The sequence below is a fragment of the Colias philodice genome, chromosome 24 (genome assembly GCF_061535455.1).
Source record: "Colias philodice isolate Cphi_HAF_F1 chromosome 24, ilColPhil1 Martin Lab GWU primary, whole genome shotgun sequence".
NCBI lineage: Eukaryota > Metazoa > Arthropoda > Insecta > Lepidoptera > Pieridae > Colias > Colias philodice.
The window spans coordinates 6,752,245-6,779,540 of NC_143109.1; the positions used below are offsets into that span (position 1 = coordinate 6,752,245).

The following is a 27,296-nucleotide window of genomic DNA, read 5'->3' on the forward strand; positions in this document are numbered from 1 at the left end:
ATAAGCCCATAAAACCGAACAACTTTTCCCAAAGAACATATTTTGTCAAATTCCAATAAAACATTATTTACTTTCGCAAATGCATAATTGTCATTGTGAATTTATGATAAAAGCTATTATAGGGAAAATCAAATACATTTTAGTGATTTTATTTTTCCATTTTTTTTGCATACCGTACGGCCGTGTGTGAGCGAGAGGGAATGATAAGCGCCGCCATTGAAGATTCGTTTCTTTAAAGAACTAACCATTTAAACTAGAGAATTTTAATAAGACGGTATTTAAATTATGTCAAAAAATCATTAAAATAAAAACTTTAGATTCACCGTCGTATAATCACACATTATATTTTGAATGCCATGTTTTTTTTTAAGTTGTAGGTAATAATAGTAAGGAGTCAGGAGCCTGTCAAACGTAGCGCAGGCGTTTTGAATAGACCCTGAAAGAAGCATTAGAACCTGTGATTGGAACAGATAATAATAGTTGATATTATTTACAGGACCGTTTTATATACCTACACAGAATTTTATTAATTTTAATTTGTGTAAGAAATTGTTCTGCAGATCCTTCTATTTGTCTTTTATTTAGATACATTTTTTATTCTTTTACATCATACATACATATTAATTTCTATAATTATACCGTGTTTTAACATTAATTTTCAAACGTGATTATATTGTATGACAGTATGAGTGTCCGTGACTAAAGAAACAATTTTCAGACATAAATATCTTTTAAAACTATTAAGGAAAAAATATACCAACTACATTGTTAACTATATGATAACAGCTATTGAGAAATCGTGAAAAAACAGTATTTTCCTTCATTCCCTGTACATTTACAACTACACATGTTTAATTGCCGCAGTTTAGAAAGAAGATTTAGTTAAATACGAGTATATTTAATAACAATAATATAATAATAGTCAATTTATTTTATAATTTGTAGCATAAAAATCCTACTGACTGTACTTACTGATAATGTAATTGTTATATTATATTTACTGTTTTATATTCTATCTCGATCATGATCGACTAAAAACGTCTAAAATGATTATTTTGATAATTTATTTATGCTGAATTTACTGGGTAGGTAATTACTGTGTAATTACTTAGTTATAACATACATAGTAATATTTGTATTCCTATATTGCTCATCTCTCCTTTGTTTTTGTATAATATTATTTAATTCTTAAGTTAAATGTCCTATATCTATCAATGTATAATTATTACAGTTTCTTGTATATGTATGTATTTATGCACTATCTACCTTTTTACTGATTTATTTTTACTATATCCCTAGGTTGCCTGGAAGAAATCGCTTTTAAGCGATAAGGCCGCCAAATTGTACATTTATATTTTAAGTTACCTATTGTTTCTGTAAATGTTGTTTTTGTGTGCATTGTACAATAAAGTGTTTTCTATGTTTTCTATTCTATTCTATTCTATAGTACCTACATAATGTACTGTCTATCTGTTAGGTGCATTTGGGAATGAATTAATACATAAAAAAACTAATGTGTTAGTTAGTTTAAAATGTTCATTCACAAACCGTTTTCCTGCCACGAAAATTACTACGTTCGTTTGATATAAACCTAGGTACATTATTTGTGAATTAATGTTGATAGATGTATATTATCTATGCTTACGTAACAATTGAAGGTCGGTTGCAGAGAATCATTTGGTTTGTAACTTAACTGTTTTATGTATTTAGTGACGATTTGATAAAATATATTTTTATATAAATAGTATACCGTTGATTATTTTTATACTGTGGTTAAAACATGCGAATGGGTTTGATTCTAGATTTGGGCTAAAAAATCAGTTTAGTTTGTATTAAATATTAATATGGTTGATTTTATTTCAAATTATTTAAAAAAATCTGCTTTTCATTAGGACTAAATAATAAAAAACTTCAAGATGATAATAACAATAATGTCATTTTTCTTTGTTTTTAAAATCTTGCATTTGTAAAATAATCAGATAAGCAAAGATATAAGTAGATACAAGAATCCCTGGAAAGACAATCAATTACTCGTTTTATTATTTTAATGATTTTGCTAAGTCATATACACGATAATTTATTTCATGCTAAATTAGATTAAAAAATATTTTCATTCAAACAATTAGATTAGGCGAATATTGTCTTTAATCTCTATTAATAGAGTCTAATCATAATAAAAATTCTAAGGTATTATAAAATTACGATAAACGAATTAATTACTCTGAAATTAGGTATTACATAGTTATTGTAAAATAAAATATAAACATTATCTTAAGGTTCTCAACCCTAATAAATTACATAGTACAACCTTCCTCGAGAATCACTCTATCCTATCATTCCTATCTAGTTACCTATAATAAAAACCAACGCTAAAATCATTATAAATCGAACATATTACATCATATTTTAATTACCCGCTACCCGCACTCGAAATTTATATTATCATTATCGAGTACATTCCGCGATCCGCTGTTATAATCCGACCATATTGGAAATGCATACTCGGTTCTTATTACGCTTAAGCTTGCATCACTGACCTACTTCATTTGGTCGTATGCATCAAAATCCGTTACTAGATTTAAAGATTTAAACTTTATTTTTAACAAAAAAAGGAGGAGGTTATATACTATGTAGTGGTGTTATGAGCTTCGACCTATCGGTATAGATGAATTTTCACCTAATACTAACTATCTCATTCAAAATTCATGCCACATTCATGCTCTTAAATTTAATCTTAATTTTTTACTTGTACTGTTTCAAGAGAAATTGTAGCGTACAGAATACCCATAAAGTAAATGATGATGAGAATATATCACATAGTATTATTATATTATGAGCCTGGTCATTAAATGTATGAACTTAGCTAATTATGGTAGATAATTAACGATGTATTATTTATTTATTTATTAGTATCAAATTATTGTATGTAGATATGAGTAAATTCTGCTATTGCTTAAACAGTAGCTTCAGCCAATTGTTTATAAAACCACAAATATAAATACGTATGTAAAGTAAAAAGTTATATACTGATTTATTAAATTACGAGTTTGTGGCTGTAACAATCTATACCTACTTAGGTACATTATAAAGCTAAAGAGTTTGTTTGCTGATTTGAATTTTTTTTTACTGTTATGTAGTTCTTTTATCGGAAAGGCCTATAGGCCTTATACCTTCGAATTACGCTACGAATTGCTGCCTCATCCACCGTATTCTCCAGATTTGGCCACTGGTGACTTCTGTTTCCTAATTTGAAAAATCACTCGCCGGGAATAGATATGGATCAAATGAGGAGGTTATTGCCGCCACGGAGCGCGGAGGCCTATTTTGCAGTTTGAGAAAACCTATTTTTCGGACGGGTTAAAAAAGTTGGAGCATCGCTGGACTAAGTGTATCGAACTAAAAGAATACTATGTTGAAAAATAAATTGCCACTTTTCTAAAATTTTCGTATACTTTTTGTAGGCTAAGTATTTATTGAATCGCCCTCGTATCATCAAGCTAAGGAGTGCAGCGATTTAGGTGACATTGGAGGGAAATGGCTCCAAACTCTATCTCAACCAGCATTCATGGTAAATTAAAAAAAAAGTGGCTAATGTCTTATTTATTTAGACATTAGCCACTTTTTATCCCGGAAATCCCACAAAAACTATTATTTATATAGATAAAAAATTTATTATTTGTATTGATAACAAGCAAGATAACATCTCTCGCGTTTAGTCGTTATTGCTATATGCATTTGTCAGGCGTTTTTAAATTTTTGATTGTTTATAAATGATTTATATAAAAGTAGAAAGACATATCTTCAACTTTTATCAAAATAATATAACTAGCTGTAGCTCATGGCTTCGCTCACATGGTCAAAAACAATTAACAACTCTGTTAATTCTGTCATACATGTCACATTTTCAATATAGCGCCATCTATTGGAATTGCTACATTTCGGAGTGATTCAAGTGAACATCTTAATGAATATTTAACTTCTATTAGATGTTTTACTGCAGTAAAAAGTTGCCCAGGTCACACTCTTGCCTCCTAACTATCTTCAGACTCAAACATCACACCATGAAAACGCCCTGATACGAAGAGAAAGAAGGACAAACAAATAGTCTCATAATCAATTTTTTAATATGATAGTAAGTGTAAGGACATCTTACTTACTCTTTCAGTAGAAGAAAGTACGGTAGGCCTAACACGTCTGACATTCCATCATCAAGCCATCATCTATATAACTATCAAATAATATAATATATACCTACTAGTGAATTTCTTGAATTGTTTAGATCCTCTATTTTTGTAGGATGGAAATTTCTAGGCCATTTTACGTATTTTCACGTAGAAAACGTCAAATGGATGAATTATATTTCCTACTGTAAAATGAGTAACCGAAAATGACAATTTTAATCCCGCTGAACATACCAGGCAACGAAAATTCAGGATAATAGGTTTTGAGGGTGATATTTGTATAATTTATAGGAAATTTTTTAAAGAAATAAATAAAATACGCAATATTTTGTACTGGTTTATTTCATTAACTTATAGGGCAGTGCGAACTATGATTCATTAAAACAATTAAAATACTACACGGTATAAAAATTATCACAAATTACATAGGAATATCACAAACGAACTGCGACATTACAACTTATTCAATATATTTACATATATATTAAGATTGAATTGTCACTAAATAAATCAACCATAAGACTCATATCCATTCAAAAAATATGTATCTACTTATTTAAAAACTGCTACGTGGTAAAGATCAGAATAACTTATAAGTAATTATTTATTAGTCCTTTATCTATACGAATATTTTGTTTTATTCGTAATATAATATTATTGCATTATGCATAAACATTTAAATTATGCTCTAATCATGCATACAGCATAACTGCAGGTACAATAATTTATCCACGCACATCGTGATCTTTATTCACTTTAATACATGTTTTTTCATTAAAATTATTCCTTATATCGTCAATCAATAAGAATGTCTATTAAATACATTAATATACTAAAATTTGTATTTTATGATGAGTGATGACTGATGACGGATGACTGATCAGTGAGGACCAAGAAGCTTATATCTAATACACTGGAGATTGCACTATGACCATTAAATTGTAACAAGAAAATATGACGTGCAATCTCCAGTGTATTAGATATAAGCTTCTTGGACATAAGTGATAAGATTGACAGTTAGCAGAATAGTCCGGGATACATCGCCCATTTTTGCAAGTGATTACTATCAAGCTAATTTTTCGTGAGTAGCTTTATTTTGATGAGATGCCCAATAATTTCATGTACGAAACTCTCGATTGTGGTAGCTACCAGAGGAAACAAGGATAAAATATTTTGATTTGATGGTTCTCAAATATTAATTACTAACTGAATGGTTTTTTTTTGTTCAATCTCAAGATTATTATCTAAATTATTCGAAAAAATATTTGTCCTACAAAATCTATGGTTTGATCAAAGAGTCCCCCTTTCCAATGTGTATCGATAACGAAGTCATCATAAATGATTACTAACCAGCAGATTTTTTTTATTTTCACTTATTTAATACTTATATAATTCAACAGACATACCTATTGTCCTACAAATTGCGTAATAAATATTTGAGAACCGTCAAATCAAAAATTTTTATCCTTGTTACCTCTGTAAGCTACCACAATCGAGAGTTTCGTACATGAAATTATTGGGCATCTCATCAAAATAAAGCTACTCACGGAAAATTAGCTTGATAGTAATCACTTGCAAAAATGGGCGATGTATCCCGGACTAGAAGCGAAATGTGTGGATAAAAGTGAGTGGACTAATTATAATTCTTATTAATTTTCGTATACTTCTACTTATTAGTTGTTTTTCTAATTTAACCTAGAATAGAGATTATTATTCAGAATATTAGGCTTAAAAAATGGGACCTAATGTTGATTTATTTAGTGACAGCAAAACATCTAAAAGTTTAGCTTATATAGTTACCACAAAATATCGTTACAATACTGAAACTCAATCTTATAACATAATGATAACAATTAACATACAGATATACATAAAAAAATTTGAGCGTAAAAATGTATCCATCAATTCGTTTTCATCTACAAAATCAAGTCTGCTATCACTGAGATTTTAATATAATATTTAAACAATACTCCAGTAATATTAAAAACAGTCTAAGACTGCATTTTCGTTCTCATACTAAAATAATCTAAAAATATGTTTAACATATTTTTTTTTTAATTTATAAAACTAATAATCTAAACTATATCTAAACAGCATTAATTTCCTTCTTTTCCATTAAACTAAGTTGAACTTCCCTGTCCGATTTACGAATTCCTTTAAAACTATTTTCGATATCGATCAGCGTTCTATCTTTCGTCTCTGGTAGTAAAAAGTACATAATTATTAAGCATATTGTCAATAATGCTGAATAGACTAGAAAAGCACCTTGTACACCTATCGTTGAGTACAAATGTGGTGCTGTTTTCATAGATATAACAAATGACGGTGTTAAAAATGAAGTAGACAATGTTGATCCCAAGCTTCGGTAGGCTAAAGGAAAAACTTCGCCACAAATAACCCAATTCAAAGGTACAGCGCCTAAACAAAACGACAAAGTATACGTTATCATTAAAACCATTGGTACTGTATCCAATAACCAATCTTGTGTAATAATTTCAGCGTTTCGCAAATATACAAATACAGATACAGCGGTTAAGGACAAAACTGTCATGGCTCCACTTATGAATAAGATCGTTCTTCGCTTATATTTTTTCAGCAAGAAAATAGCTAGGAACGCACAAATGGTTCTGAGGAAATCTATAACAGTGAACTGCCAAGTCACATCTGATAGGCTTTCTTTGTTTAAAACAGCTTGAAGGATAACATTACCATACGCTGGTATCATGTGCGCTCCGCCGAATTCAAATACTACAAGCATACAGATAGCCACTATAGATGGCTTATAGAACTCTTTCTTCTTGAAAATCTTCAACACAGTCTTCAATGAATTAATTACATATCTTGAAACAGACAACCACGAGTATTTATAGATCTTATTCCTCTCCGTTTTCATATCTTCCTGTGTCTCTCTTTCTTGTGCTTGAACCATCTTTTCGAATTCTTCCCTTTGCTCCTCTCCATCGCCTCGAACCCATTTAAATGCCTTTTTGGCTTCTCCAAACCTCGATTTTGAAACTAGCCAATATGGTGATTCTGGGGACAGCATTATAATAGCCATAGATATAATAGGGAACATAGAACAAACTACAGCCGTCATTTTCCAGGATAGATATGCGCCCCATACGTGAGATAGCAATATGCCAAGGCCAAGGGATATTGCGAACGTGCCAAGAAACGCGCCCCTGTATCTAGGTTCTGTATATTCAGCTACAAGGATTGCAGCGAGTGGAGTCCTTAGTCCTAAAGCTAGCCCGTGGAGTAACCTGGCCAGTAGGAACATTGGAACCGAGTTTCCCAGGAAGAAGATGATCCAGCCGAGCAGTGCGGGGATGGTAGAGATGAAGTGAGACTTCTGTCGACCCAGTTTCCACATGAAAACTGGGGATATGAAGTTTCCGACGATACCCATTAAGCCAACAGATGATGCTGGAAAATAAATACATTACTGATTAATACTGAGTTAGAAATGCATTTCAAAATAAAGTATTGATTTTCTATTAACTTTTTAATTATTTTAATACATAATTGAGAAAATGAGTAAGTTAAGAATTATTTATTATCTATAATTAATCGAGAAGAAAAACTTGAAGAGAACTTTACTAATTCTTTCACATTTCTCCTTCTTTACAGATTTTTATGCTGTATGTTTTATAGCAATACGGCTTTTTGTCATTTGTGGGTTTCGAACTTCGATGAACCATAATTTTTTTTCCACGATTTTTCTTGTCTCTGTGCTGTTTTTGTTGTGATGTATTCTTTTTCAATGGTTCTTTGTGCTATTTTTTTGTATGTGTGTGTTATGCTGTCCCTGATAACTAAATGTTTCTATCTTATTAAATAACCCACCAATCCAAGAGGTATCGTGGTCAGTCAGCGTGACCGGGCCGCCATCTCTGATCAACTGCGCGAACAAAACTGCTGGGTAGCCGTGTGCGCATCCATGACCCATGATGTTGAGTGCTGCACCGGATACCACGAACGCCTGGAAAAAGAAAAACATAGATCATCATCATCAGCCCATTATATGTTCCCAACATAACATAGATATAGTTACATATTATTACTATGTGGCATAATACTACATTTAGGTACCTTATGTGTTATGGTAGATGAATGAATGTCAATATTCATGTAATTTATATCTAAGTCGAGATTGGAGTCCCGAAAAATTAAAGAACATTTTCAAACTCACTATTTTTGACTTTTTTGAGCAATATAGATGGCATAAGGATGGCATAAACACAAGTTAAAGATTATAAAAATTACCTGTTTAATAAAGGGCTTCATCATTTTCGACTACATGTAGGGCACAAATCTGAAAATACAAAAAAATACATGTTTCACAATCAAGTCATCATTTATACCTATTCATTATAAAAAAGTGCTCGTAATTAGTAATTTCATTGAATGTATTTCTCATAGATATTATTATTTCAGGAAGATTTCACAATTTAATGTGTGCCAGTACAGAAAAGGTACTGTGAACTTTTATCTCTTTCTAAAATTGTATGCTTCCACTTATTTCTCTTATCTATGTTTACTACAGTCTCCATCTTGTAAATATCGGTCAATTGTATACAAAATTAATCGGTCACAAATACGTAATTTCTTCATAAATTCTCTAACATTTTCCTCCCATTGTAAAGCGAATTCAAACAATATGGGGCCTAGGACTTAAAACTTAATTAGGCTTAAAATTAAACGATTAAATTGAGAGAACCATACAAAGGTCGCAATAAATTTGCATAATAAAAAATAATAACTCGTAGGTAGTTGCGCACGGCTATAATTAGTTTTTAATTTGTGTAGTATTCATTTTATGACTCGAGTCATGCTATCGAATACAGATTTATACCTCTGCACACAGATGTTATATTATGCGGAAAATAATGTTAAACTTATGTTAAAATAATGTTAGTTTATTACAGGACGAATTAGGTGTAGTTAAGATGGTCAATAATCAAATTAACAAACCTGCGCACATTTTTTCTCCAAATATTTAAAAATTCCTTATAACAAAAAAAATAGAGAAACAGTGAAAATTGGTAGAAATGGAAAATAAATTTTTGATTTTCTTTAATCTACTACGATTATAAAGTAGGTACATGACGGTTTGACGCCGGCTTACAGGCCATCCTGTATAACAAAAATTGTTGGCCACATCCAGTCATCCTTACCGATAAAAATCAATATTAATAACTCAGGCCCCGGAATCACAGACACAATAGAAAAGCTCTATTGTGTCGTGGACCGATCGGGCCGTTCGGGGCTCAATGGGTTAAAAAGCAATGACCCCTTTTATCATATTATTGTAAAGATTTCTGCTGTACTTGTATTCCTCTCACACTTTAACAAAGTATTCATTCATTCGATTATCGCAATGTTTCGATAAGATCAGCTGAAACGTGCTTTGCAGCTTAGCTAAAATATGATGTGAATTCATCAACATAACCAAATATTTTGATAAATTTTCTGAAAATCTTTGAAAACGACCAAGATTTTCATTCTGTACATTAAAAGTTTTAGAATAGATTTGCCTTAGTACTAAGTGACTCTATATCCTAGTAAATGCAAATGAACGGAAACAAATAAAAAAAAATAGTCTAATATGTGCAGGAGATACACCGAAGTTGATAGTTCACGATGAAATTAACAAATTATCATCGTTACTCCATAATTTACATAAACGGAACAGAAGAAAAATCAGTCAGAGGAACATTTATACTTTGATATAATATCATTATGACTTCAAGCTGACTGCTGACAATGAATGACTAAAACCAAGCATGGGCTAGTATCTAATCTGTGGCATGGGATTCGAACCTCTACCACAGAATATACAGGGTGTCCCACTATAGGTATACTAAGCGCGAAGTGACTTGTAGTTTTATATACACTGATCACGTAAAAAAATACTTAAACAACAAAATTAAATCAAAATTATTTTGCAAAATTTTTCCTTAAAATTTATGTTTTCTTCTCTAGCTTCGCGCAGACGGCATATACCGCTTCGCTAATGTGAGCATTGTGTCTATGAAGACATAATCTTAAACGATAGCTCATATGCGGGTAGCAAAGTTTTGCGGGTTGCTTGTTATGGGTGTACACTGTACACATAGAGTTTTAAGATATATTTGAAAAAAAGCGTCTGTAATTTTGTAAGTATTTTTTACGCGCTCAGCGTATGCACAACTATAACCTCCTTTGAGCTTAGTATACCAACGATGGGACACCCTGTATAATAGCACTGCCTCTACACTTATAAACTAAACAGTTAAGTATATGAACTGCATGAAGGTGCAGGAACAAAGGCTTTGTGTTGTAACGAGGTTGTGTTCTGCATTATTTACGAGTATATTGGTTAATGGGGTTGTAGTTACGCTATGACCATTGTCATTTTGTGTTGTAGTGTTGAACGTTATTTCAATTTTTTATATTAGGTATAATATTAGCTGTCCCGGCAAACTTTGATCTGCGGTTGAAAATTAGATATTGACCGATTCTCAGATCTACACAAAATTTCATGAGAATCGGTCCATCCGTTTCGGAGGAGTATGGTAACGAACACTTTTAGAAAGACGAGAATTTATATACAGAGATAGTAGAAGGTATGTTTAACTTAGTAAGATAATACAAGAGTGCATGTTTGTGTTGGGAAGAGGTTCTATTTTTGTGAAATGATGATATCATAAAATATTGACGAACAGTAAAAACTGTGGGGTCCTAGAAACTAAAAAGTTAGCATGTAATTTAGATCATTTTTATTTTATTTTTGTACGTCGAACTGTTAAGTGTTTTGCTTATTCACCAGCCCATATACGTTGCCAGTTGCCACTGCTGGGACACGGGCCTCCTATTCCTATGAGGGTACAGGCCATAATCCACCACGCTGGCCAAGTGCGGGTTGGCGGATATTATTATAATATCTATAGTAAAATAAATTATTATAATTATTTATTTATTAAGGGGCAAGGTTGGGTCAGGGTCACCGAAGGTTAGCAGGATGCTTCGTCATTAAAAACGGATATATAACTTTAGCAGATTGTTCTGACTCGAGAACTATACTATAATTATGTTTTCAGGTTTTCCATTCATTTCGAGTAATTACTTTTAAATCGTGCGGAAATTCAATTTTGCTATTATTAATAATGATTACTGAAAAAATAACCTTGATCTAGCAATCAGTGTGATTCATGATCTGACTCTTTTAAAGAAAAAGTCGGAACACGCGGTAAATAGAAAAAAATATTATATTGTAGTCGACATATAAACTATTTTTTGTCGAAACTGTATCGAAAATTTAGTTTGGCATGTTGTTTGGATTTTCTTAGAATTAACTGAATAAATATTAGTGCTATGTGATTTAGGATACTAATTATAAATAAAAAAGAGAGTTACAGAGTCATTTGGAAAATTGCGCTTTCTAGAGATTTATTATCTAAATATTATTTTAAACAAATTAAGCGATTTTTATAAAACAATTACTTAGCTTAGATTTCTTTCATATTAAACATTTACCCTTCCGAAAAATTAAAAGGAATGGTGCATGAGGATTTAAAAATTATTGCGTATATCTGCGTATTATTGAAACGCAAAAACAAAATTATAGAAGAGCTAATAATAGACCGGGAGATACTGACACAAAATTTCGAGTCATTTGTAACAGGATGGCGGTTCTACAGGGGTCTTAGTACGCAATGACAAAAAGAAAAACGATGGCGTGAACGCTGGTACCGGCGGCTTAGTCGCGTGGGCGTTAGTCGAACTCGTCGGAAAATAGCGAAAGTCAAACGATTTGTAACAGTATGGCACTTATTTTTCCTGTAAGTTTGAGGATCAACAAATATAAATACAAAATTTCAAAGATCTATGTGTTGGAAATCTTCACTTATATAAATTAATAATAAATTAAGTTTTCAAGTATGACAGCACTTTTTCCCCCTACTAGAAGTATGGCAAATATAATAATGGTCACATTTTATCAAATACTCTCCAAAAATCCAAATGCAATACTGGTACAAAAAGTTTGGCGAAATAAAAATTTTTTGCAGATTTTCGGCGGTATGGCGACCATTTGGAATCGTCCGAAAAGTATGGCATGGCGATTTTCGTAAATGGCTGCACGACGATAGTTACCTGTGCAAAAGTTAGCCTGGTACAAATGGTTGAATGATTGTTTTATTTAAATCAACACATTCGCATCGGTATGGCGGGCTGTAAGTCACACCGGAAAAGTATGACATGACACTACCGCCTACTCCTTTTTATGGGCTATCGGTAAATTCTAAAATTTTTGTGTTACAAATCGTTTGACTTTCGCTATTTTTCCGACGAGTTCGACAAACGCCCACGCGACTAAGCCACCGGTACCAGCGTTCACACCATCATTTTTCTTTTTGTCATTGCGTACTAAGACCCCTGTAGAACCGCCATCCTTGTTACAAATGACTCGAAATTTTGTGTCAGTATCTCCCGGTCTATAAATTAAGTAATAAAGAAAAACAAGTTTTTCTCAAATCAATTACTCTATTAGCATCCGTTAATTATTGTTATTACGTTGAGTTATTTAATATTAATCATCAAGATGTAATTATTGATGGTAACAATTTTTTGAACGAAATAATATTTTACACACTTTTCACCTGTAAATACATATATACATAGTTATATTATAAATATTTTATTAAATTGTATTATTCTTACTATTAACATAATTTTTAAGTTATCAATTGTTACTAACAAAATGAGTCCTGATGCTTGAATTAATAAATAAATTATTATTATTATAAATTATTATATAGGGCGATTTAGCAGATTGACATTAAATTAGTTTGACTGTGTATTATGCCTTTTCAAATTAAACGTTCAATAATTTCGATTCAATTTAAAGTACCTATATGTTTGCTCCTCTTAATTAATATAGATTTCCAAAATGGGATATAGGGCGCATTACCTATATGGCTGTTATTTTTTAAATTTGCCTAATGTTTGCAACAATACAATTCTAAATACAGAGCAATAGCAATAATTTCGACTATACTTCATTAATTACAGATTCTCAGAATCTTTTTTTTAATTAACACACGCATTCAAGTATAAAATTACATTCGTATTATTAGCACAAGACGTTCGGAAGTAACAACAAATAGATTAAATAACTAAATTACAAAAAAAGTCTAAAATAAACGAACATGAAACTATTAGGCCGGGAGATACTGACAGAAATTATTAGGTCATTTGTAACAGTATGGCGGTTCTTCAGGCGTTTTAGTACGCAGTGACAAAAAGAAAAATGATGGTCAGAGCGCTGGTACCGGCGGCCCAGTCGCGTGGGCGTGTCAACCTCGTCGGATAAATTACGAATGTCAAACGATTTCTTCCGCAAAAATTTTACTATTTTCCGATAGCCCATAAAAAAGAAGTACCGAGGCGTTAGTGTGCCATTCTTCTTCTTCTTCATATATTGTATTGTCACCGATCCTTGTAGGTATACATGGTTTGAATTAAATCTGTCCGTTTAAATTGGTATCGAGTCTATAGGAGTCTAAAGGTGTTAAGGATTACATATTATCTATAGGTGAAGCTTATAAAGCGTGTTAAAATACACATAATTTCGTAAACATTTTATATTATTGACCGTTTCCGTATCACAAGTAATTGAACATTTTAGAACGATTGCTCTTTTGACCTTGATTATTCAATAGTTTACTTCATTCCTTCCTTCTTATGATTTTTTATTACTTTTTGGAGGGATTTTTTTCAACTAATCTTCCCCGATTCAGTTCGCTGACTTTTCTTTATATTATTTCGTTCACGTAATATCGTGACGATACGACCGGAACGATAAACTTTTTATCGATTGTAAGAAGTAAATGATTTTTGCTGAAATGCTATTCTTAGATTTTTTTTGTTGTAGTCTTTCACTTTGTATAGAAAAGTAAAATGAATCAAAAATAAACTCAAACTCAAACTCAAACATTTATTTATTCAATTAGACTTCTTCTAGAAGCACTTTTGAAACGTCATTAAGTACATATTTTAACATTTACCACCGATTCGGAAAGCAGTATCTACGGAGAAGAATCGGCAAGAAACTCCATAGTTGCTCTTTTTAATCATGTCAGATTTACAATTTTACTAATTACATATGTAATAATATCATAATATTATATTATCATAATATGCCAAAGAACTGTCCTGTGGTTTTTACGCGACAACCCTCCATGGGTTTTTATCTTCCATATATTCCTTAATACTGTAATAGGCTCTCTTGACAAGTACATTTTTTATATAAGATTTAAATTTAGAACTACTTAACTCTTTAATATTATGAGGAATTCTGTTGTAAAAGCGTATACCTTGGCCCATAAATGAATTTTTAACTTTAGCTAGCCGGAATAATGGCATTTCAATTTTATTTCTGTTTCTAGTGTCATAACAATGTCTATCTCCTACTTTTGTGTGTAAGTAAGCGTTATTATGTACATATAAAATATTATTAAATATATACTGCGACGGTACAGTAAGGATACCAGTATTCTTAAAGAGATCTCTTAGTGAGTCTCGAGCACGCAAATTATATACAGAGCGTATGGCTCTTTTCTGTAATATAAATATAGTTTCTATATCTGCAGCCCTGCCCCATAGCAGAATTCCATAGGACATTATGCTATGAAAGTAGCTAAAGTAAACCAATCTAGCCGTTTCTTCATCGGTGAGATGCCTTATTCTTCTAACTGCATATGCAGCTGAGCTGAGCTTAGCAGCGGTGGTGGTAACATGGGCCCCCCATTGAAGCTTCTCATCTAATGTCAAACCAAGAAAAACAGTCGATTCCACAGGGTATAATACCTCCCCGTTTAAAATAATATTCCTTTTCACCTTTTTTACATTTGGGAGGATAAATTCTACACAATTTGTTTTTTTTGTATTTAATAGTAAATTATTAGCATTAAACCAATTGGATATGCGTAAAAGAGCAGAGTTTACTTCGTCAACATTTGTGTCATGTCTATCCACATTAAAAATTAATGAGGTGTCATCTGCAAACAGTACTATTTCACACATATCCTGCAAATAATAAGGTAGGTCATTAATATACACTAAGAACAAAAACGGTCCTAAGATAGATCTCTGCGGAACACCTATGTTAATCGGCGCACCGCGAGATTTCTCTCCATTAACGACAACGGTTTGTACCCTGTTCTGAAGATATGAAGCTATGAGATCCTGAGCTAAACCTTTGATACCATAAAAATTTAGTTTCCGTAATAGAGTGGAATGTTCTACACAAGTATAGCTTTACCTATAAAAGTGAAGTATTAAAATTTAAAATGTATGTAAAAAACAAACCAACGACTATGCCAAATGACATTCAGGCAAGACGATGAACATTACTAATTTTAAAAACTTGACGAGCTGTCCTTTAGTCATTCAATTGAATGTCGTCGTCGTTCAATGAACACGCTAGTCATTCAATCAAATAGCAGATTCATCATTCAACTAGATGACTGCGACATATTCAAAACATTTATATTGTTACGAGGTATAAATAAAATGCTTAAAACATATTTTAGACAATATATTTCTTAGACTGCCTTTTAGTTTTCATTAGAGAAACCTTGCAATTTTCACTGTCAATGTCGATGTGCGCACGCGCACATGCTTACGTATTATTTTTTGTCAGTATTTTATTTCTATTATATATCTCTTCAATTTAAAGTTGCAGAATATTGCAATATTTCAATCCCGTAGGCGAATAAAAATTACAGACTAGATATTTATCTTTAAGATCATTTTTTAAGCCCTAAAAATATTTTTTACTCATATCTTGATATAAAACTTTTATATGCTTTCCATACAATTAATTGTCATGATCTTTAAATTATCCTGTTAGACATATGCAGTATGTAATATCTCCAGACCTCTGGCATGCAATAAATCTAACAAGACCTTGTTAATAAACCAAATAATTAATAAATTATTGAATTCTTAACTTATTCTGACGCCATTCTTGTGTGGCATTTATTAATAGTTTTAATTATCCTAGCCTCGCTAAGTAGATAAACTAAGTTTAGAATTATGTTCAGTCATACAAGATTAAAGATAAATGAATGAAAACGTGTTCGTTAAAATAAATACATATTGTGAGTTCAAAGATTATACTAGACTTTGGTTTCGCCCGGATACTACGAGGGACTATGTCAAATCACTACATAGTATAAAACAAAGTCACTTTTTCTGTCCCTATGTCCCTATGTACGCTTAAATCTTTAAAACTACGCAACAGATTTGGATGCGGTTTTTTGTAATAGATAGAGTGATTCAAGAGGAAGGTTTTAGGTTATATTTGTCTATGGTTTTAGTATATAATTTACTAGCGACCCGCCCCGGCTTCGCACGGGTGCAATGCTAATACTAAATACACTACAGAAAAATTGTGAACGTTGTATAGGTATAAAAATATAGCGGCCCGCTCCGGCATCGCACGGGTATAAAATACATAGCCGGGCGGCCGCAAACGCTACGTCCTGCAATTTTTAAATCTGTAATATCTTCGAAAATATTCACTTAAATCATACGGTGTAAAGGGCCATATAGATCTATATTAAATGAACAATGTATCCATGGTATTTAATTGGTTAAGGATTAATGCTGTATTGGTTAAAATCGCTTCGAAAATTAGCCATTATTTGTCGTAAAAAGTAAATGACAAAAAAAAGTTATTGTGGGTTATCCATAAGAGATAGACATATACCATCGCGGACTTTTCTGTAGACCTTTTCAATGTGTATAATACTTAGTACATTATTTTGATAAAACTCGTAGGGTTCAGCCTGCGTTTGCAATGTAAGCGGAATAAATGTAATTTTTTACGACATCACATTAGAAACCTCAAAAATAACAGTACTTCTCCACTACTTAATGGATTTTATTATACATATAAACCTTCCTCTTGAATCACTCTATCTATTAAAAAAAACCGCATCAAAATCCGTTGCGTAGTTTCAAAGATTTAAGCGTACAAAGGGACATAGGGACATAGGGACAGGGAAAGCGACTTTGTTTTATACTATGTAGTGATAGTGACTAGCAATGCCCTGCGGTTTCATCCGCATAGATAGCGATATCGTTACAGTGAAAAGTCTACTATAGGTCGGACTATAGGTTTAATTTTTAATCACATGATAATCACCTTTACCCCGTCCCGCACTACGGCCTTTTTTTTTGTTTTAGTGGGGAAATCTTTCATAGATACCCACGGCCTCCAGGGGAGGGGCCGTGGGTTATGTCGGATTCCTACCGACCAAAACCCCACTGTGTTCCGTCAAGACGCATATTGGTAGAATTCCTCCATGACCCCCGCACTACGGCTTGCTCGAACAGTATACCTACTATTTTCTGTAGATTGACACTTTTAAAAATTCCTTATATCTTTTGAATGGAATATCCAATTCCTTTCATTTAAAAAGTATTTTGCTGGTATTGAAACAGTCTATAATAAAACATCATTTAATGGGATAAGGATTAATATATGTGTATCGTAAACATGGTTTGATTACTGTCGGCACTTCTATTTACTTTGAAAACGTAAAAAAGTTGTTGTAGTAACATAACTACTGAAGATGGACATATGGTATCGCGGACTTTCTTGTAGATATTGATCCATTCTATAATACCGTAGAACATTTTTTTGTTCTATCTTCAATGGATTCCGCAGCGCACGCGATGACAGATTTTTTATTGAGGATTTTTTTACACCTTGGGTTACATTATTGCATTTTTGGTAAGGATCTCTAATTTTTTTGAAAATGCAATATAGCCTATGTTGCTCAGTAAAGATGCAGCTTTCTAATGGTGAAAGAATTTTTGAAATCGGTCCAGTAGTTTTTGCGTGAAAACCATACATACATACATACATACATACTTACAAACTTTTCCTCTTTATAATATTAGTATAGATTAGGTTTTAGACAAAGCGGGCGAGGCCGCGGGCGGAAAGCTAGTTTTTAATACGATAATTATTGTTACAAAACCGTAAGATAATGAATTTTAAGAATATCAATCTTTTCGTATAAGTAGGTTACAGGTTTGTAACAAATTTACTCCACTTTTATAAATTTTTCGTACTGAAAATATAGTAAGGTCACAGATTAGATACTAGGTAAGGTACCAAAATCACCCATGTTAGTCGGAGATATATAATTACTTGATTTCCGCGGATTCGCCCGCGTTTTCAAAGAAAAACCCACATAGTTCCCGTTCCCATGGGATTTCCGGGATAAAACCTATCCTATGTGTTAATCCAAGTTACCCTCTATATGTGTGCTAAATTTCATTGTAATCGATTAAGTAGAATTGGCGTGAAAGAGTAACAAACACACACACATATCCTCACAAACTTTCGCATTTATAATATTAGTAGGATAGGATAGGATAGGATAGGATAATGTTTCATATCATAATAAATATAAGTACTACCATGAGTACTACCTAATCATTCTTTTTTATCATAATCATCTTTCTAACCTGTTGCTTCTTAATTGGGGTCAGCACAGTCATCGTTAGTAGTTACATAGTTATATAATGAAACATTTTGTCAAAATTTAAATTAATTGAGAAACAGATTTACTTTGAGATTTTTAGGAAATAATTTACGAATAGGCGGGTACCCACACAGCGAGTAGCCTCGCGAAGCATTTTCTTCTCTACACTACCACAGAATAATAACTCGTAGACACTACTCGGAAAAGCGCGTGTTAGGCCTTTGCCACACTTCACGGAAATTACTAGAAGTCCTACTAATAATTATAAATGCGAAAGTTTATGAGGATGTGTGTGTGTGTGTGTGTTTGTTACTCTGTCACGCCAATACTACTGAACCGATTACAATGAAATTTATCACACATATAGAGGGTAACTTAGATTAACACATAGGATAGGTTTTATCCCGGAAATCCCACGGGAACGGGAACTATGCGGGTTTTTTTTTGGAAAATGCAGGCGAAGCCGCGGGCGGAAAGCTAGTTAATTATAAAATGGTTAAGCGGAACGACCGATCATTCGCGTAGTGTGCCCGCTTTTCGTATTCTAAATGCAATAGCATGTATTGGCATTCCGTCGCGGAAGATCCGTGACGTAATATCCGTCAAGTGTGGCAAAGGCCTTTCTGTATAGTGTATTCCCACAGACATACCTACAATGTGTATACCTCAGCGAAGTAATGTCCACACTCCACACAAATCGAGCGCTTAGGAAAGCAATTTCTTCGCAAGGCTCTTCGCTCTGTGTGGATCCGCCTAATGGAATATAACTTCAAACTGAAAATCGATTGATTTTGTTTTTATATTTTGATTTTACTTAACTATGTCTATTCTACTTAGATTTTATGTTGGTGACAATTAATTCTATTGGTGCAATAATCATCGCATTGTAATTATAACGTATTACTGATTATATGTGTAGTATGTGAAGTAATGTGATATAATAAGTTTCTGTGATATAAAAAGAATAAAGTTATGTATTTATATCGTTGTTTTATTTTTAAACTAGTAGACTTACCATTGAAATTTGCAAATTACGAATAATATTATACCTAGTTGAACTTATTCGAAATTTATATTTAATACTAGCGGTCCGCCCCGGCTTCGCCCGTGGTACATGTTTACGTTTTCTCTACATAAGAACCATCCTCGTACTTCAAGGAATATAATAAAAAAATAATTATCGAAATCGGTTCAGCCGTTCTCGAGTTATGCGCTTACCCAACACATTTTGCGATTCATTTTTATATATAAGATTACTGATTATATGTGTAGAATGTGAAATAATGTGATATAATAAGTTTCTGTGATATAAAAAGAATAAAGTTATGTATTTATATCGTTGTTTTATTTTTAAACTAGTAGTTTATCCTTAACTGACTGTTACCATTGAAATTTGCAAATTACGAATAATATTATACCTAGTTGAACTTATTCGAAATTTATATTTAATATTAAATTTAAATAATAATAGGTAGGTACGTGTATAACTTTCGATTGTACTAAATTAGATATTTTTTGTAGTCGTTGTTGTCATTGTAAAGTTTGTATAAAGAAAATTTAACTGGAACGGAAAATTTTAATCCGAGCGGAGCAAGGGTACTCAGCTAGTTTTATACAAATTCCAATTGTGCAAATTGTTGATTTGTCAGTTTAATTTTAACTCCATATCGTACAAATGTATTACATATTTATTTATCTATTATATCTAAGTAGGTACTATAAAAGAATATACCGGTCGAATTGAAGCTCCTTTTTTTGAAGTCGGTTAAAAACATCGTAACACTACTAGTATAGTTTTATATTATCTATGGTTATCCGTTTGCACTCATATTCCTTCTTAATTGTAATAATTCAATAATTTATAAGTAAGCATTTATGTAAATAAACCAAATGATTGAATTTTAAATATTTGCACATGCTCAGTTTGCGCAAACAAATGGAATACTTGTTCATTTTTTGTATTTTTCACATGGAAAGTGTGTTTGCTTATGATAAATCTTTTTCGGATATTGTCTGTACAAACAAAACTGGGTAAACGAGATCATATCGGGAATTTTTACTATTAATGTCTATAACAGCTAAAAAAATACGTTAAGGTACTTAAGTTACCGGAAAAGCGGCAGTTTTTTTTTACTATACTCCTTTTAAAACCATTTATTTGATCTTAGTTCTTACATCTGTGTTAGACAGGTGGAATTAATAGGGAAAGCTTCATAGGTATGGGATATATTTTCTTAACATAATGAAGACATCTGTCGTTAAGAGCTATAACACGAAAGAGTATCTAAACGTAGGTACCTAATTCAGGTAGGTGAAGCGGGGGCGGGTCACTAGTTTTTTTATAGATTAAACCCTAAACTTTAATTTAATTAGATTAGGGGCTAATTTTTTAATCCTTGGTTAATACTTATTCGTCGAATAACTTATAACGTATTACACTACTATGTATTTCAAAAATATATTCTTTGCCCGTCTTTGACAGTTTACGGGTGACATTTTAATATAATAATATTATCGTGTAATACTTTATTGGGCGGATAAGTTTTAACCATGGATTGAAAAATCGGCCCTAAAAACAGGTTATATTATAACGGTCTGCACCGTTGTCTGTCTAATTTTAGCAAAATAAATTCAGTTTTTAGAATAGTAGGTACTAGAATAAATAGTGAGTTCATATTTTTTTCTGTTAAAAAAACTGCGGGCCATTGGAGGAATTAGTATAACGATTTAGTTTTATTAGGTTACTACAAAAAAGGTTTTAAAAATTCCTTACTGTTTATATAAGCCCGATCTTACAAAACACAATGTTTTACTATTTTGAGCTCTTACTTCGTAAAGTCAACATTTTAATTAAAAACAATGTTTTATTATGATCTAAGTTACGTTGAATCTTGGTACGTAAATCTTAAATTAAATGGCAATTTATTAAAATAATAGATAACAATTTGTCAGTTAATTAATTACCTGAATAAATTACTTTCCTCTTTTATCAAATACTGCAATAATTTAAGTATAATAAATTTGCAATGGAGTGTTGAATAAAAATTAAATTATTAATTAACAATAATTATATTTCAATGTTATATAAGATTATTCTCATTTTGAACTTGACATTTTTGAAATTATAACTGATGAATGAAAATTATCTTTACGATTTTCCTTAGGATAATTAAAATTAATTCCAATAGTTTATGCAATATTTACCTCTCAAATATTATGATGTTTTCATAAACTATCGCACTGATATTCAAAGCATTTGACTTATAGCACAGAATACGTAAGACTAAGCTGTTGCCGAGCTACCATTAGCTTAAGTCACATCAAAATGTCCTTGACAATGGGCTAGTGAAAAATTGGTTGGTTCATTTAGGCTGGCGACAAACGAGGCGTTTTATGTATCTAGGACCGCCCAGTTACAGTTTAAATAAGTATATTTGAAGAATGTTTCACACAAACGGAATTTAAAATGTGAGAAAGTGGGATCATTACTATGTGCAACGTATTTTTTGATCCATTATTGTGGGATACAGTTTGCTCAACTCCAACTTGAGTTTTATATATTGAGAATAAAAAATAACTCTGTAAACTCTGGAAATTCATAGTATCTAAATGGCATTAGAGATATATTATATAAGATTAACTGAGTTTACTTCAAATCTTTTGTGTCGTGATCAGAGCGATTACATTATTTCATTTCCATAAGTAAGTAGGTATGTTTTATTTTACTAATTTACAATTTTTTTCATAAATCAACGTGAACTAAATATTTTTGAGCGAATGGTATTATGAATTTTACTTACTTTACTTACTTTTATACGTCATGTCTACTTAACTAAAAACGAACGAATTCAATACTATTGTTTTTAAAATGAAAATATGTTTAAAACTGTTTTATATGCCCAAAATAATGCATCTGGTACAAGAAGGAAATAAGGATCAAAACAAATTATTATCTAAGGTTAAATTAATAATAAAAACAGTAATTTATTGTGTGTAGTTTAATGAAATAAACTTTATGAGCGTAATTACAGTAAATAGCAAATCAATCATTTTATGTTAGTTAACCATTGTATCGTCAGAATTTGCATGAGTACTTTGCTTAAAGTACAAAGCATTCAGTTTATAACCGTCATTCATGTATGGTTTTCCTCTGGATGGAGACTTTAAAAAGTAAGCTGTATTTACTTAGAATTTTTCATTTTTAGTTTTATAGGCTTCTAGTTCTCAGTACAAAAAGTTATTCTATCCTTAACCATATCTTATATATAAAATTCTCGTGTCACAATGTTAGTCTGCATACTCCTCCGAAACGGGTGGACCGATTCTCATGAAATTTTCTGTGCATATCGGGTAAGTCTGAGAATCGGCCAACATCTATTTTTCATATGTACCACGGGCGAAGCCGGGGCGGACCGCTAGTTTGTTTATATAAGTAAATCGTATTTTTTTATTAAGTAAGATTGTAATCTAAAAAGGATAATATGAAGTATGTAGTAATATGAGAGAATTCGAAGATATTATCTACTTGTTCCAAACAACTATGTAGGTACTAAGAAGTAATCCATAGTATGACGTAAACCTTAGTTTCAATTTTCATTTTAAGTCTAAACAGTTTTAAGGAATCTTTCATAAATTAAAAATAACAATTTCTCAGAATAAAATGTTTGAAAAAAAACGTTCGTCTATAACCAGCCTAAATCGTAAACATTGCAGGAAGCAATGCATTGATTACTTCACGTAGCCACGCATTGAATTTGTTTCTATACAAAGGGAAATGAAAATTTTAAGACATTCACATGCATTTTAATAAATTCGTTATAGATTTTAATTTTTATCGTTTCCATACCGTGATTTGGTCAAATAAGGCATGTTTTATACTTAATTAAAGTATAATATTATGTACGGAATTAAAAGTGTGTTTTTTCTGCATTTATAGATATATCCTATATAAATACAAAAATATATTATAGTTTAGAAATAATAAAGATTTTTACGGATTTTAAACGCGATTTATTAATATAAGGGGGCCTGAACCCCAATCTATGTATGAATTCAAATAAAGGTTTTATTTATTATTATTTATTATAATTTTATTATACCGACGTTTCGCACAGTTTGCAGCGAGTGTGGTCAAGGGGAGATCAACTCTTGTTTAAAATCCGTTAACATCTTTAATTTCTAAATGTATAGGTAATACTCGCGTAAAATCAAAAACAATAGCTAGAGCTATACAGCCGGAAAATTTGGAAACAGTCAACAGTGGCACACTAACCATTAACGCTTATACAATGAAACCTAATTGATCCTACAGAATAGTTACTCAAAAAATATTACGGCACTATGGCACTAAGCAGTTCATCGTTTCTTCGTTCGTTTCATGTCACTTAAAACAGATTTACAAAGCGTTTACGACACTGTACTCTTCTCTTTATATTATGTCATCATTGGCTAGAAAACTAGTGTTTATTTAGTACATGCTATGCTATATAGCTCATGTATAATTCTGATTTGTAATCCATATTCCTGTGCAGTTTCATTCAAATCCGCTCAGTAAGTAGCTTTTATTTTTTTAATGAAAAAGAACTGCTTTAACAGAGACGGGAATGAAACTGGCTAAAAATTCCACCAATCATAAGTAGGTACTTTTCCTCCATAGAAATTTTTCACCCTGTACCTATACTTAATGTAGGTACATGTCACCGTCATCTGATTGAATCTGCTATTTGCTTGAATCGGCCTAGTCATTCATTTAAATGTCGTCATTCAATGAACGCGCTAGTCATTCAATCCAATAGCAGATTCAACCAGATGACTGCGACATACATACAGTGACACATAAATATTGTCGATTGTGTATTGCAATGCAATGTATCATCGTAATACATGCAGTGGTACACAAGTGAGAGTTAGAAGGTCAAATTTCGATAAAATCTAACGATCAATATAATTAGGAACAAAAATGACAACACTATAAAGGGGCAATCACTTATATAAAATTGACATAAGTACTTAAAACTTGCAATGATTTAAATTTAATGAACTGATAATAATTTACTACATATTACGAAATTACCTATAGTCGTATACCTATATCTAGTTTGGCAGCATCTTCACTGGCAAATAAGTAAATGATGAGGAAGATCAGAAGATGAAGTTCCTAGTTAATCCAAAAAGATTTCAAGTGTTATTATTTTTTTTAAACTTACTACATTTTTAAAATACCTTACAATAAAAACACTATCGTTATGCGTAATCCCCAAAAAGTATGTTTTAACGAAGGTATAGAAAACGTTCGATAATATTATATTGCATTGATATATAGATACCTAACTTGTTGTTTTATTTACAGTTTCACACAAAAAACTTTATATTACAGTCATTAAATAAGAATAACATCAACAATGCTTTAATCACATAATATTATAGTTTATACGCAACAGTTACAGTGGCGAAAGGAAAACTGTCAATTTACAAACCGTCCCTGAACCGAAATAATAAGCAGAAGTTATGTACATCGTTTAAGATAATAATACCCTTCATTCATATAATAGTTTTCCTGAATTTCGGTCATTTCGGCTAATAAGAATTTTTTTAAGTGGGGAAATCTTGCACAGATACCCACAGCCCCCGGGGAAGAAGAACTAAAACCCCAGTGTTCCGTCGGCGGCTTATAGTAAGCCTAACATTTTGCCATTTTTCAAGACCTAGGAATATTGAAGTGCACAGTTCTTAACCTAACACCGAAAGAATCTTTCAAATCGGATCAGTAGTACCTACCTGAGATTAGCGCGTACAAACAAACAAACTTAGCTTTGGCTTTATAATATAAGTATAGATTTAACTATACCTATTAATTTATTTTATAACACACTTCCAGGAAAAAGGAGGAAACGAACTCAAAAATTCATGTCTATAGATGACGTCTATTACATATAAAAGACAGTTATCCATAAAAATTATAGAAAAGTTAACTTAATTTTGCGAATATAAATATTATAATAATAATTCAAAACGAGCTTTTAGTTACTTTCTTAACAAAGCGTCAATTTAATTTCTTATGGTCTATCACTGGTCCAAATTTCTGTGAAATTAGTTCAGTATTTTAGGCGTGAAAGCGTAGCAGATAGGCATATAAATATACAGTTTCTCATTTATGAAGCATTTATAATATTAATTGGAATCTTTTTCAATTACAATTTAGTTGTTAGTAATTTAAAATGTTCACACTTCACAATAATATTATTTAGCTCAATGGATATCCTACAAATATTATAAATGCGAAAATTTATAAAAATGGATGTTTGCTAATCTATCTTTCACAAAAAACTGACGGATTTTGACGTCAAAGTAATAAATATAAGTGAACTATCATGATTCGTGACCTCAAAGGGACAACTGTAGTAAATTCTGGCGAATTAGCCACATTACAACTTACTCTGAGCGCTTTTCTATCTACACCTTCCTACATATACTAATATTATCATTGGTTCCCACTAAGGTCGTACTAAGTCTAATTACTAGAATACAAATAGTAGGTATTTACATTTAATTACTTTAAAATTCCATGTAATTAATACGCATTTCGTAGTCTAAACAGAAGTCTTAAGTACTGTTATTATTGAATTTCAAATGTACTTAGCTATGAGTAATTTTAACTATTTTTAAGTACAGTACGCAACAAGATTTACGAAATTATTATAGAACAGGAACATTTAGGAAAACCTTTCAAATACCTAGTAATTTTTATTGTTTTTGAACATTACTTTAACCATTTAATAAAAGTTTAAGTCAACGTTCCTTGTAAAAACGTATTTCAAAATTTAGAGAAAAATACAAATTTTGTGACTATTTAGTTACTTTGTTTTTGTACATAGCTTACCTGAAAAACTCATAATAAAATGCCTGTACTGAATCGCGTATTAATCACGCATAACATTTTAAATTTGGCAATTTATTTCAATATAAAATCTCTCGCACTAAAGTAACAAATCATACGATATGATGATTTCTCATTGCGTGTTAAAAATAAATCCCATGACCCTTTAAAAGTAATAAATCTGTATAAGACATATAATTGAGAAAGTCAAGCCCTTCCGGGTAAGTACATATATCGTGGTTTATATGGCTTTCACCTCAAAATGTTTTCTTTACGCATTATGTCATATTAAGTTATGTATTACATCAAGATTGTTTGGTTTGAAGATCACTGGCCTGAATATGTTATGACGGTAGTTAAAAGTAGGCCTGTATCTTTAATATAATTAACCGCAGGTTTTTAAAACTTACAACAAAATTCTACTAAAACAAATGAAAATGTATACTTACTGAAAAACGTAATCACAAACAATTTAACATTTCTTTCTAAACGAAAACTTAATTCCTTTTCCCGTTTAATAAAAAAAAACTAAACTGTCAATTTATACATCCCGCACATTTTCAAAATTGGAATTTTCATGGATCCACTAGTCTATGGAATTTCAAAATGAACGCGAGAAAGTGTCAACGGTCGATTTCTCTGTCGTCGTAACACCGACTGCGCATGCGTCGGTCACAGGTTGCAACACCCTGC

The 27,296-nt window shown here is 31.6% G+C and overlaps 1 protein-coding gene across 1 annotated transcript; it reads right to left on the reverse strand.

Moving 5' to 3' along the window:
- Window positions 1-5,788: 5,788 nt before the first annotated feature.
- On the reverse strand, window positions 5,789-27,296 carry LOC149477778 (facilitated trehalose transporter Tret1-like). The gene is made up of 4 exons (XM_089710366.1): window positions 27,053-27,296; window positions 8,448-8,496; window positions 8,028-8,163; window positions 5,789-7,607 (listed from the first exon to the last, which is right to left on the reverse strand). The coding sequence occupies exons 2-4, from the start codon at window positions 8,469-8,471 to the stop codon at window positions 6,268-6,270; spliced, it is 1,500 nt and encodes a 499-aa protein (XP_089566492.1). The 5' UTR covers window positions 8,472-8,496; window positions 27,053-27,296; the 3' UTR covers window positions 5,789-6,267.

Excerpts from the sequence above, each read along its gene's own strand:
- LOC149477778 (XM_089710366.1), bottom strand. The coding sequence starts at position 8,471 with ATGATGAAGCCCTTTATTAAACAG. Across the intron at positions 8,164-8,447 it reads TGAAGCCCTTTATTAAACAG|GCGTTCGTGGTATCCGGTGC; the intron begins GTAATTTTTATA and ends TTCTTTTTCCAG. Across the intron at positions 7,608-8,027 it reads CCACGATACCTCTTGGATTG|CATCATCTGTTGGCTTAATG; the intron begins GTGGGTTATTTA and ends TTTATTTTCCAG.